Raw genomic sequence first — 14,556 nt, forward strand, 5'->3', positions numbered from 1 at the left:
GCTATGCATTAAGCAGTAGATCTCAAAATGTTGAATCAAACATTGAATAATGAAATGACTATTTCATAATAAGTCTATGTTTTTCATAGTCTGTGATAATTATTTAACCATAGACAATGTTATTTCTGCACTTTCTGCATGTTCTTTCTATCGAATGATCTTGACTTGATCATTCTATTCATTCTCTTGAATTAAACCTACCGAAATGTGTGATGATGAATCAAGGACTTGGTATACGAAACAAAGCCATTCTACACTGCAGTGGGAGTGGGAGTGGGCCAGCTAGTAGTGGAAATGCATGAATACTTTGAGTTGAGCATTTCTAATAATAATATAATTTCCGCAAACCGCAGTTTTTTTAACTTGCGCAAGCAACCGGGTTGCAATCAGTGTACCTTTGCGTACCTGTAGTAACGTGCATTGCATACTGCATACGTCGACATTTTTTCTATTCTTCCATTAACTAACTACCTACCTTTGTACTTTGTCATTGTAGGTAAGGCTTTTTTACATCTACTTCCGCAATAAGATTTTATTTTGTGGCAACACTGTTATCAAACCTGAAAAAAATTTAATCATGGCGGATTGTGCTTGGGACAGCGGATTTTGAAAGGAGAGCTTGTAATTTTTCGAAATGTTTTAGTGTTATACTGAATAAGTTCTCAATTTTTAGTTATGATTTAGTTTCTTAAGCCACAAGTGACTTTTGTCCTATCCGTGTTTGCTTAGTGCCATAAAACCAGACTTGTTTCGGGTCTGAACATCTCCACTTCCTTTGTGATCCAAACCTCTTGTAAAAATGTGTTAGTGAGAAGTATATAGAGAACATAACTAAAAGCCATAAAGTGAGTGATAATAGGTGTTGAAATCCTTGTAGGAATCATGAATATTATTCAAGTGCATCCTTTTTGACATAAAACCGAACAGTGACCTAAAGGTAACCTCAAGTAAGTGTAATTTTATTGCTCGGACAAGTTGTAACTCGGTCGCATTAATTCGGTGAATCTGACCAGTTGATTTATGTTACAGATTCCCTAGGTTCTGTCTAAATGCTAGCCGCTTATGATGTAATAATGGTCGAGATAGGAACACCGCAAGCTGGCGAAGATTGCTTAGAGAACGCCGAATGGTATTGGGGTGACATTACAAGGTAAGTTTTTGCTCCCATCTACCTATGTTCTGATCACGTACGCTTCTCATAGTAGGTAATATTTGTTGGGTTTCCAGAAAACCAGCTGGCAATCTCAGAAAAAAATTCTGTGCTTAATAAGTCTAATAAGATAATTAATTAAAGCATCTATACTCACTCCATAACTTTATAACTTTCCTATCTTTTATGTGCTGTATAATTCAAATGATTAAATAAGCATGTTACACATATAGGAAAGAAGTGCATGAAATCCCATTATACACATTTTTAGACTAGATTTTGTATACTATACTTATACTTTTTATAAGAATTTAAATAAATTAAATTGGTATAATGATTACTGAAATACTATTCCTAATCAGCTACTTACAAATGAATAAGAATGCCTTGCCAAATTACAATAAAATACCTCCAATGCATATAATCCTTAAATTATAGTTTGATCTCTGAGTAAAAATAATGAAAATGGGTCTCATCACTATTACTTATATCAGTCTCAAGAACTAGAATAGGAAAAGGGATAGAACTAGGTGCATCACTGCAAGGTTCCCATAATGTTAGTAAAATTGTTCTGGCTCTGAATTGCTATGGATATCCCTTCAGTCCTGTATGCTAAAGATTGATGATCATGGTGCCACACTACTTATTCCATTTAAGGTTTTGCTTTCTTGACACTAGTTAACTGTTATACCCACCTTTCTGTGGTCCTAAAATAAACTAGGAAAAAGATAACTTGTGTGAGGCAAAAAAGGCTGATAGAATATTATGTGACATTCTATGCCATAGCAGCAATCTGCCACATTGTCAATGCACCAACATGTACATCAGCCAATATGCAGTAGTTCATTTTGTTAATTTAATATTTATGTAATCTATGTAGTCTTCAGGCATTGAGATATAATTTTAACAGTATTGTAACAAAAGCATAATTGCACAACTGTACTTTTTTTTACAAATTGCACAACTATTTAACTCTATTTTAGGTGATGGTGACTAATAATATAAAATGTGGTGCCTGCCCTCTATTCCTTTGGGTTCATTCCTTACAAAAAAAATATTAGTATTTTAAGATTTTGGTTTCATACAATCTTCTCTTTGAAGTATTATGTTTTACTGGAATTATATTATTAAACTTGCTTCATTATAATAACTCCCTGATAGTAAAAGGTTTTGTTACTTGAATGATCAACAGTATATTAAAGGTTGAAACCAATAAAAAATAGCTTTTTTGTGTTAGGACTACACATGTTAATACTTAAATGGGATTTTGAATTCTTATTTCGATTACAATCAATTTATATTAAATCTTTACACAGGTGTATTCCTCTTGATTAAATAGAATATAAAATACATCAGCAATTTTTAGAAGCCACTTGAAATATTTCAGAAATAGGTCAAAGTCAGTATGATTATAACAAGGCCATTACTTACCACCCAGCTCCTATCACCATTTGTGTTTCAATACAGTCATTAATTTAACAGTTCTATGCCACATTTTGATCATTTCAAAATATGGTTTATTCATTTTAATACTCACCTACTTTTGGGTAAAGCTCTTAAATTATTTTCTTGTATACATAATTATGTTGCTGTGACATTAAAATTTGTATGCTACTGGCAGATAGACAATGTAGGATTCTAAAAGCACATTATAAAGGCAGGGTAAGACTTATTTTCCAGATTCAAAATGAGATACCTAATACATACAGACATATAGACGACCGAATGGCGTAGTGGTTAGTGACCCTGACTACTGAGCCGATGGTCCCGGGTTCGATTCCCGGCTGGGGCAGATATTTGTTTAAACACAGATATTTGTTCTCGGGTCTTGGATGTGCCCGTAAAATGGCAATAGGCCCGCCCCCTATTACATTGGGACTAACATACACTCTGGCAAAAAGTGGGTGCAGCAATGCACCTCTGCCTACCCCGCAAGGGAGTACATTAGTACAAGGCGTGAGTGCGTGTTTTTTTTTTTTTTTTTTTTTTTTTTATATACCTAATACATTATTCAACTAAAATCCAGTGTATCAAAATCGTAATAATTAATGAGCATTGGGTACCATTAGTATATGATGTAGTTAGATGACTTTTTATAACTAGGCAGGGTAGGTACCTACCTATTATCACTGTAATACCTTTGCTGTCAATGTCTGATACTATGGTGCAATATACTTAATGGTTTCCGGTTTTTCTGATTTTGATAAAATATATATTTTATGTACTTATGTGTAGGTATGTAGTTTATACATTCTACAAAATGATGATGACCAAGTTTCTTTGTAAAGACGTAGGTAACATCCATTGAGATTCTGTTTTGATGATACTGATAAAATATTCATAATTTTTGTACAAGATCTTATATGAATATTACTATTTCGTAAATGCCTATAAATACAAAAGTGATATCTTATGGGATGCTACGAAATCATCCTTAAGGCATGAAAGTGTGGACAGGTCATCAGAAGCTTGTGCTATCCTCTATTCTATTCTAACTTTGTCTGATTTATCATCCACCTAAGTTTATGAAATCAGAAGCTATATGTTTTTTTTTGTTACAGAGATGAGGTGAACGAAAAACTCCGAGACACATGTGATGGCACTTTCCTGGTCCGCAACGCGTCCAACAAAGGCAGCGGCTACACCCTGACTGTAAGAAAAGGGGGCACCAACAAGCTCATCAAAATCTACAACCAAGATGGCCGCTACGGCTTCTGCGAGCCCTTTGAGTTTATATCCGTCGTACAACTCGTCCGGTTTTACACGGAGTACTCGCTGGCACATTGCAACAGCAGTCTGGACATCAAGCTCATGTACCCGCTGTCGAGGAACCAAGAGAATGAGGCTGGGGAAAGCTTCAACGATGAAACACTCGAATCTCGCTACAAGGAGATACATAAGGAGTTCCTGCTTAAAACTAGGGACTACGATGAGCGATCCGAGAAGTATATACGACTGAGGGAAGAGGTCAAGTTTAAGAAGCAAGCTCTGGATGCTTTTAAGAAGACGGTGAAGGTTTGTGAGGAGCACTTGAAGTTGCAGGAGAAGATGCAGTGTGAGGCCGAGCCGCATGAAAAGAATGATCTGATAGAGAACAACAAACAGCTGAGCTCGAAGGTGAATAACCTGAAGCAGGCGCGGGCGCAGCTGCACGGGCTGCTGAAGGAGTCGGTCGAGTCCAATCTGCTGCTGGAAAGAGAGATGACCAAACTCAAGCCGGAGATCATCAACTTGTACAAAATGAAGGACCATCACAAGGCGTAAGTTGAACTGTTTTTGTCTCGTGTAATTTGGTATCTGTTCAAGGTTTCTGGTGCTCATAAGGCCTAAATAACTTAATAGTGACCTTTCTATTGCTTAATATAAGGCATTATCAAACACTTTAGAAAGTTTCTTCATTCTTCCTTATCATCCTTATCAGTTCATAATCGTCCACAGCTGGACATAGACCTCAGAGTCCCACAACACTATCCTTGGCCTTCCTCATCAAACACAGTCCATCCAGCAGCAAGCTGAAGAGCAACACCCAATGTTTGTTATTGCCTATCTAATTAAAACAATAACCCTAACACAACATTCCGAATTACAGCTGGCTAAGAAACCGCGGCAAAACGGACCAATACCTGCGCGGGTTAGAAGAGGACAACATGATCCGCCGGGACGACCTCGCTGCTCACCACGACATCAACACGTGGAAGGTCGACAACTGCACCAGAGCCATGGCGGAGAAGCTTCTAGACGGAAAGAGTCAGGGAACCTTCCTTATCCGACCGAACTCGACCGGACAGCTGGCGTTGTCGATATGCTGCAACAACATGGTGTATCATTGTATCATCTATGAGACTGAGCGAGGGTACGGGTTTGCTGAGCCGTATAATGTTTACAAGTGAGTATTTTTTGCAAATCTTCTTCTTACTAAGGAGTTCCTAGCATATCGGGAGAGCGCGTATAAGGTTTTTAGCCGTCGTCGTGGTGAAAAGATTGTTAATCAGAATAGCGTCAGTTGCTGACTTGCGTACAGTTGATACGTCACTCGGGGGGTTCCTTTCATGCACATTCACCTTTTTGTCACAGATTTTGTGTAACTTAACGGCTGACAACTTTAGGTATATGCGGAAATCGGGTGATCAGCATTAGCTGGACATGGGCTCCTCCAAAAGAGAACCTTATTGAGGCTCTCTATTCTCGGCCTTCCTCATCCAGCTGCTTCCGGCTACTCTAGCCAGCTCGTGATCTCCACTTGATACTCGTAACTCCCTTACCTCACCGGTCTTAGTTCTTCGGCAATGGCTCACTGCCACTTTAGCTTGCCTGATTCATAATGTAGGTACTATACTTTCCGCGTCCTGAGTGTTTATGCTTTCAAATGTTATTTTCATTGTGATTGTTTTGAATTCTACGCGAATGATTGCTACAACCGCGGCTAATATTACATTGTAATGCGTAAGTAAGGTAGGTTAGGGTTGTTTTTGTTTATGTATACTTACGTTTATGATTCACCTTTAATAACCTTTGTCGTATTGCACACGTATGTTTTGTGTTATGTATTGTTGATACAATGTATGTAATAAACATTACTATTTGGTTTATTATCCTGAAATAGGATCCCATTCAAGCATATCATAACTATATTTACTTAAATAGAAAATTCATAATTAATATATCTACCCTACTTATAGGCCATTGCACAAATCCCGTTCTATTTATACTGGCAACTCGTTATTATTTTTAACTTACCTATCTATGTATACTCACTACCAGTGCCGATAAAATCCACAAAAGGTTAATTAATGATGATGTATTTCAGTACTCATTTATCACACTAATGTAATAAAAACGAATTGTATCTGTGTGTTTGTTTGTCACAAATCAACTCACACCAATTTCAAAAAATCTTTCAACATTATAATTCTACACTATCCTTGAGTGCTATAGGCTACTTTTATCTCGGAATTCCCACGGGAAACACCATTAAAGGCGATGCGAGGCTCGCGCGGAATAGCTAGTTTAAATATAAATTCCTCAGCTGGATACAACTGGCCATAGCACCTTATTGTCTTTTCTCGTAACTGAACAAATATTGAACTCTCAAACACGGAGTCTTCTCTCTGAAACAATTATACACAGCCTTGCACAGGTGCTAGCTAACCGGAATTACAGAAAACTTGTAAACACAAGTTACGTGTAATCGTTTATAGCAAAAATATGTTCTTTATAATCATAAATTACGTATTTCAGGTTATACATATATTATCTACATATTACTTGGTTTCTTGACTTGCTTATTTTATATATTTGGAGTAATTTTTAAACCTACTTGTGAAATATCTGCACTACTTCAGCAATAGTTACTTATTGATTAAGCTAATTTTATTTCCCAAATTATGGCTCAAATTTTACTATCAAATTTCTATCTTAGTGTTTCACAACCAACAAAACGCCAATATCTAAATGTGTCTCAACTATTTCCCAAAACCTAGAAATAACTATATTATCTGAATCTGAGTGATTGAAATTCACAAAACTCAATGTCTAGGTCTCAACTAACGAAGGATGTAAATGTTGTAAGTACTCATGATGTTGGATGGGCAGGGCAGATGAGCTTTTCGCCGGTGCTATTCCAGTCACAATCCCTGTTTAAATTAAAAGTAGAATATAACAACCAACAACTTCAACTGAATTCTCTCAACATGTTACAAAGGTTCTCCTCTCCATTCCAGGACTCTGCAAGAGTTGGTCCTGCACTACGCAGTGAACTCTCTCGAGGAGCACAACGACCAGCTGCGAACCACCCTCAAGTATCCGGTCTACGCCTCCCGCCCACAGAAGTACAACTGAGCACACAGGAGACATTTCTATATTGTGATATGAAACTGCCTATAGGCAACCCTAGATGTCCCCGCCCAAGTGATAACCAGACACCGGTGAGCTTAAATCGGAGTTACTTGTTTTTAAATACTTTATATTCTATGGGCTATGGTCCATTTTAAAATCCATATCTCTATGGTGATTTTGAATCTTTGAGACGACTGAAGTCACTCTTTCTTATGATGTTTGTATGAGGTGCACACTTTCTGGCCGGCTAACAACGAAACGTTACGTCCAATTTTTGTTTGGCCGCATTCTTGAATTGAATTTGAAAGGGTATCTGTAAATAAGTTTGTGCGTGTTCTTTGTATGTATGGTAGTAGTTGTAGGTGATATGTGTCTTCTAAAAATCATTGGATATAAGTATTTGATCGTGAAGAGGTTTGTCGAATTGAGTCTAGAAATGATAAGTCGGTTGAGAGCTAGTGCATTCGGAAGGAATTTAGATAGGTTCTACAAAATAATGCTCATTTCATATTACTTTGTCTCGACGAGCTAGAGACGACAAATTTCTACAAAAAAATTAAAGTATTTACTCAAATTAAGTGATGTTACGAAGTTGGAATGTTAGTGGAGCATAGTCGGTGCATTAGTATGTTACAATGTCTCGCTTGCTACGTCTTTGTTCTTCCTTTAGGTACGGTTTAAAAAACGAATGGGGCCTTTGGTTACAATTGGATTATTGTAGGTAGGAATACGGAAAGATGAGTTAAGCTTTAAGTCTATGCGATGAGGTAAGATTAAAAGGTATGTCTTTCCATTCGGATGTCAGAATTATAATATGCTAAGAAATATGATAAACATTGTGATTAGAAGTAGTCGTGGAATCAATTTTATGTAGCGTACTCGACGTGGGGAGTGATAAAGTATTGAGTTTTAAATTATCGTATCTTGTTTTAACTTGGCGTCGAAATGTAAAGAAACGAGTACTTTTCTTATGTAGGTATTTTTCGTGGTCTACAAAAACATATTTGAAATTCGTACGTCGTTTTGCTATTATTTTAAGTCATGAAATCTCGCCGTTGTTATTGCAATTATCTAATGAACAACTTATTATGTCTATGTCAACCATGTGCATTACCTACCTATATCCTTTTCTGTATCTGGAACCTTGGTATATGTTCAGCTTAAAAAACTACAGTAAAAAGGTATTTTAGTCCGTTGTTTGCCGTATCGGCTCAACCGATTTAAGGATCCTGTGAGAAATAATTACAATATTAAACCCATAACCTGCATTCAACCCAATTTGTTTCGAATAAGTACCTTATATCATAACTTTTGGGTTAAATACATAAAGCGTTGATCCGCTTCAGATATTATTTACGATATAGGTATCTTTACATAGCTATTATACGACCTAGAACCTTCAATCGTCGTTTGAAATTATATATTTTATCACATGCAAATAAAAGTAGGACGCGAACGACTTGGGTATATCAAAGATCGTATAATCTCTTCTGATAAGGTTTCCCTGCAAAAGGATTTATTGTAATTTGCAAACGTTTACGTACCCTGTCTATTTGAGGCGGTTGATCTGTTATTTAGCAATTACCATTTCAACATTATTGGTCTTATTTTAGCCATGACAAACACATTGTGTAAGAACCGTAAAGATATTTTAAAAATATTTGCAGTCAATCAATATTTTTTTAGTTTTCAAAAAAAGGTTATATGTATACATTATTTTGTTTTGTATCTTAAACGCACAAGTACGTTTTTAACTAACTGTACATTAATGTTATGCAATCTGAAGGATTTTTTAAAACTATTCCATAATTCATACAGTTGGACACCAAGTATGAAAAGACTGATTTGAATATCGACTTGATCTTATATTGGTTCTAATTCTAACTACACAATGGCAGGAGATCTTGTCTTATTCTTGCTATGATTCTGAATATTTTAAAACTACTAAAATATCAGTCTTTTCATACTTGACCGAGCAGTCAAATTAATTTTAAGAATGTCAATTAAATAAGTTTTTGAAAAGTTTGTGTTATAAAATGTAGTTGTTACGTAAACTAATAGGTAGGGCTAACAAATTTATATCTTGGAATATTGGAAGACGAAGGAGATCTATTATTGCTTGTCGACAGAACGAATGCTAACACACTTCTTTGATTAATTAACTTTTTGCTCCAACAAACTTTTAAAAATTTACAGTATTTTATATTTCAGTGTTAGTTAATAGAAAACATTGTAATATGCACTATTAAATTGTGACTAAATATGAGCTGTAAAGTTATCGTGTCAGTTTCCTGTTATAAATATGACCTACCGACCTACTTGGGCAATAAATTGCGAAAAAGAACCAATACATTTTAAACTTAGATGATTAAAGTTGTCTCTGAATTTATCTTACGCAGATGAGCATTTGTTGATACCATAATTTTATTTAAATTAAGAAATCTTTGTCATCTCACTTGTAAGTAGAGTACCAAGAAATTTATATAATGTAGATAGTATTCAGTGTCACAGTAATTAAAGTCAAAGTGGTGCCGAACTAAGCTCACGAGCGCAAGAAGTGTCTAATTTTATATCCAACAAATATCCGTCTTTATTTACCCCGACATTTTATCGATGCAAAATTGTATTATTAATAATAATAATTTTAAAGATTTAATTTAATTAAATACTGCTATTAACATTGTAGATTGGTCAGTGCAATGCGAAAAATATTTTAAAATCATAAAGTGCTTTTGATTACGAGAAAGATTATTCGTTTCAAAGTATATTTTTTTGTATATAAATTCGATATTATAATATGTATGTAATGAGATTATTGAATTATTTTTGTATCCATACTAATGTATGCTGTTATGTTGGAAATGATTGTAATTTTACTTGGCAAAGGTGTAGAAATCAGTAAGTATGATCTCAAGGCTGTATTTTAAACTAGGCATAAGAGGATAAGTTTGTGGTAAAAGAAGCCAAATCTGATGATATTTATAATGGGCTCTAACGACATGTGCCATTAGCCTACTTGTGTCATTGGAGATAGTGCCGGCGGCGCATGTCCTTAGAGTCGAGTTTACGTCGGCCGCTTCAACAAGTAGTACTGTCCCTAATCTTGTATATTTATTGCATCGCACAGATCTCAACATGAAACAAAGATAGCAGGGATTATTGCTGATAAATATGAGGTGAATGTAATTGTACCTGTCCGTTGCACTGGATGTATTGATTGAGACACACCTCACCCTTTCATTGCAATATAGCATCTGCTGAATTATTTATTAATTTATCTATGTATAATTTATGTGACAAATCGGACGTACTACTTGTTGAAGTGATCCCGTTGTTGTACAAACTTTCATACAGTCGCCATTTTTGTATAACATGTAATAGTAGGATGTTTCAATAAATGTTAATATAATAAACAAAATATCAATTAAATATGACTATTTCAATTTAAATACCTAATTTATAAATTTAGGGCGTCAACGACACCCTCCTTATTTTTATAAATACTTACCTGACTACATTTACAGGTATAAGGGTGACAAAAAACACCTTTGCTTATTATTTGTTTTCGAGGTTTCTACAGAGTAAAGCACAGGTACAATAGCTAATTTAGTTATATTGGATATACCTATACACTAGTAAGTAAGAAGTGACATATAGAACTGAAATACCTACCTAGTCCCCCTTTCACCTCATTTCGAACATCCTGAATACCTAATCGATTATACACAGTCGAGTCCACCGCTGCGGACACACAGGCTAGTGGATTAGATATTCACAGTGCTAATCCCATATCCAAGATCCGATTCGGTCTTCGATACTAATGTTCTTCATACCCGACATTAAATCTAACAGTCAGTTTTGATAACGCTATAGATATTTCGGTTGGACGCAGTGCCAAACGGCGCCGTGCGAACAAATCTCCATAATAATTATCCTTGATCATGGAAGTAATGAGTACTTAGGCCCTCGGTCCCACCCCAACAGTTCAGTACAGTTAATTGTTTAGAATACCTATATATTGAGGTACTTGTTACTTACTTACGGTAATGAACCGTGATGTGATCACGATGACCTATCCCAGCACGCCGGGCGTGGCGATCCGTTTAGAAACGGCATATAATATCTACCTACATACCTACAACTTGTATAGTCGGTTTCTATTTTCTCGCTTCTCGAAGGGTTATCCTTTGTTCAATATTGATTTTTCTATTTGTTGCCTGTGTAAATGGTTCTACTTACTATTAGAGGCACATACAGTGATTTTAACAGAGGTATCTAGATATCAGATATTCTATTTATTTCAAGAAGGAATCATGGCGTAAGTAACTCATAGACAATAAATTATTTCTATTGAGAGTTAGGGTTTACTATCTAAATCTAAAAAAATTAAAGCAGAACCTACCTAAATATCTGACTTTCGGATTAGAAATAAAACTAAATAATTATACACTAATACCCAATTTATTGACTTCTCATCTTGTTTACACACAGTATGCAACAAATTAATAAATTGTATTTGTGGGAATGATCAAATTAAGACAGGATGTTAGGACATTCTGCATCATCTAAAAGTTACAACCAACACAGGTTTATTAGGTCAATGCGACGAACTTACACTTAAAAAATAACGTCATAGCAGTAATTAAGCTAAAAAATACTGCAAGCGAGTCAATAATTTGTAATTGTTCAGTTAGTATATTGTAATGTGGTGTTAAGGTACTAGTTGGACTTCTTGGAATCCTTGCTTGGGGAGCGGGATCTTGAGCGCGACATGGAGCGCGCCTTGGAGCGAGACCTGGAGCGCGAGCGGGAGCGAGAGCGCGAGCCCGAGCGCGCCGAGCGGGAGCGCGAGCGTCTGCGCGACCTGGAGCGGCTGTAAAACAACATAGAGCTGTTAGTTATGTGCATTGCTTGGAGGCACAACCCCACCCCAGCTACATTACTGTACTATTTTCTGAAGAAGCAGCTCCGTCCCACTAAATTGTTGGTATCTCCGTCCCACTAAATTGTTGGTATCAAAGGTTCAACACCTGTAAACTATTTAAATAATTTTTGGTCCTGGCGTAGGTTAAAGTTGATATTATTGTGGTCTGTAGCGGCATGTCGATCTTTCCGAGGTCCCGTGTAGATGAGTGATGACTTAGTCTATACTGCGAAATTACTTATACTTAGTTAACCTATTACACTACTGTACATAATAAAAATACAAGTCAACATATCGTTAGCATATGACTGCAACACAAATATGGGTAAACTCACTGAGTGCACGCAGTGATTACTTTAGGAGTGCGTAGCGGACGCGCAGAATACGTGACACTCAATGTAGTTGTAGTAGTCGACTATTGCCGTGCGCACGGAGTAACGAAGTACGCAGTTTCACAGAGCGCAGTTACCGAAGCGGCCGACTCAATTGGAGTGCAGACCGCGAGGTGTAAGCTACGTAGCGCAGAGTATAAGAAGTGCAGACACTGACGAGTTCGTTCTCGGCGCACAGGCCAATGATAACCTATAACATAGTTATCATTGGTTTACGTTCAGTATAGATGTTTGTATAGGGACCTTTGGAAATTAATTGTTCAGTTGTTACTTACATTTAATGCAATTTATTCAAACTACCATCTCATTGAAAGCTTGGATAGACTTGGGTTAGTGAGGGGTAACTTTAATAATAAAAAGATTTATACATCAATTGTTAAGGGAAATCATAGTAGGTAACTTAACATCCTACCTACCCACCCATATTTAACTTGAATGTCTAGAACCTTCATCTCAAAAAGGTTGTCTTTTGTTTGCTTGTTGTTTTCCTATTATCAGTTATTTATTAATCTATAGATTATCTACGATAATCTTAATGTTTTTGTCAGTAGTGTTAAATAACGTGTTAAGAAATGCTTCTTGAAAACAAATTGACTTCCCCAAAGCATTTTATTCCCATTAGTATCACAATGATAGCTATCTGCTAGTATCATTGCTATACCTAACCTATGCAGCATTTAATATTTTATGTATTTTATTTCAATGGTAAATGAAAACTGACTATACCCATAATAAAAGCAATTCTTGTTGTTTGATTTATGAACATGATTAAAAGGAAATGCTGTTGAGAGTGATAAGAATTCCTACATTATTTTAACTGTGCAACCTGATCTCTATTTCAGGTTTACTGAACCAATGGACGGTCCAGTAAACCAGATGAACATCTAGGTAAAGATTCAATGAAACTGACAAACAACACAAATGGCTCATGTGACAGGGGTGGTAATGAGAGTGAGGAGGGACCTGCGGCGGCGACGTCGCGAGCAGTCCCGCGCGTAGTGGCCGCGGTCTCCACAGTCATAGCACCTGTCGTCATAGGGGCGCGGCGGCATGCGCGAGCGCGGCGGCGGCCCCCGGCCCCCGTAGCCCCGGCTCCCGTTAGACATCTCCACGCGAGCGCGACGCCCACAAATTGTCCTACCATCCAAGCCTCGAATCTGGAAAATCACACACATTCTTAACAAACAGTCTGAAGGAAAATTGACAGGTTTTAGTTAACGGTGCAAACACTCACCGCATCTTCCGCATCCCTGGGGTCTTCAAACTCAACGAAAGCGAAGCCGGGTGGATTCCTGGCGACCCATACGTTTCTCAACGGGCCGTAGTATGAGAATGCATCTTCCAACTCCGGTTTGCTAGCGTTGTTGCCTAAATCTCCGACGTACACTTTGCAATCGCCGTGCCGCGACATTGTGACTGGAAACAGATAAACACCATGAAGTAATGTAAATTTTTCACCAGACCTATCGGCGAAATGCGCATGAGAAGATTTTAACGATTATAGAAGTAGTTAGTCTCCGCTTACCTTAATGTTTCACAGGAAAGTGTATGACTAATGTAAACTTGATCTCATTTGTAAGCACAACACAATTATTAAATTATTTTAGTTAAAATCACATCACCACGTTACTAATGAAATAATGAAATGAAGGATTGCAAAATGGCGGCACCGCGCGCGTCGTTGTCGTTGGGGCTTCCCATAGAGTAGAGAGCAGCAAACATTGACCACTGACAGCAGGATGGAAATATATCAAATTGTATAAGTTTGAAAGAGACAACAATAGAATTATCTTGGAAGTCTCGGAAGAATGACTATCTTGAATATAGCATAGACCATAGACACGCAATCCATAGAGTAAAGTTATATGTTTTTACCGGCATTTGTTTGAAGGTCTACTCCGAACCAGATTTAACATTTCGCCCCTCATTGCCATGCCACTGGACCTTTTACTGGCTTATTTTTTTTTTTAATGAGTCCTTCATCCCGATACAAACACTAAATTATTCAAGATATCTGGGGAGGTGAAGAGTTTGGCTTTATGGGTTTGGCAGTCCAGAATAACGTGTTACGTGTGCATTTATAGCACGGTATTCTATTCTATTCTATTCTATTCTTGGTGGGGGTGTAAGTACCTGCACCTGGCTCTCTCGAGTGGAACCTTTGTGCATATCCCCAAGGTCTAAACTGCCTTCCTAAGCTTGGACCATTTCCCACCACGCTGGTCCACTGCGGGTTGGTGGGTTCACATATCTAG

At 37.0% G+C, this 14,556-nt stretch overlaps 2 protein-coding genes across 4 annotated transcripts; one reads left to right on the plus strand and one right to left on the minus strand.

Moving 5' to 3' along the window:
- Positions 1-556: 556 nt before the first annotated feature.
- On the plus strand, positions 557-10,414 carry LOC105388447 (phosphatidylinositol 3-kinase regulatory subunit gamma). The gene is made up of 5 exons (XM_011559348.3): positions 557-947; positions 1,030-1,150; positions 3,712-4,410; positions 4,740-5,036; positions 6,871-10,414. Exons 2-5 carry the CDS (start codon positions 1,050-1,052, stop codon positions 6,986-6,988), a joined length of 1,215 nt encoding a protein of 404 aa, XP_011557650.1. The 5' UTR covers positions 557-947; positions 1,030-1,049; the 3' UTR covers positions 6,989-10,414.
- Positions 10,415-11,427: 1,013 nt separating this feature from the next.
- LOC105388448 (serine/arginine-rich splicing factor 3) lies at positions 11,428-13,987 on the minus strand. Of its 3 annotated transcripts, XR_960813.3 has the most exons (5): positions 13,827-13,987; positions 13,536-13,717; positions 13,265-13,458; positions 12,245-12,491; positions 11,717-11,858 (listed from the first exon to the last, which is right to left on the minus strand). XR_960813.3 is itself a non-coding variant. In XM_011559350.3 (4 exons), exons 2-4 carry the CDS (start codon positions 13,710-13,712, stop codon positions 11,705-11,707), a joined length of 462 nt encoding a protein of 153 aa, XP_011557652.1. In that variant the 5' UTR covers positions 13,713-13,717; positions 13,827-13,987; the 3' UTR covers positions 11,428-11,704. The 3 variants fall into 3 exon arrangements, 2 of the variants coding, with proteins under 2 accessions (XP_011557652.1, XP_011557651.1); XM_011559350.3 differs by lacking the exon at positions 12,245-12,491 and having other exon boundaries at positions 11,428-11,858; positions 13,328-13,458; XM_011559349.3 differs by lacking the exon at positions 12,245-12,491 and having other exon boundaries at positions 11,428-11,858.
- Positions 13,988-14,556: the final 569 nt, after the last annotated feature.

This window comes from Plutella xylostella, chromosome 12, assembly GCF_932276165.1.
Source record: "Plutella xylostella chromosome 12, ilPluXylo3.1, whole genome shotgun sequence".
NCBI lineage: Eukaryota > Metazoa > Arthropoda > Insecta > Lepidoptera > Plutellidae > Plutella > Plutella xylostella.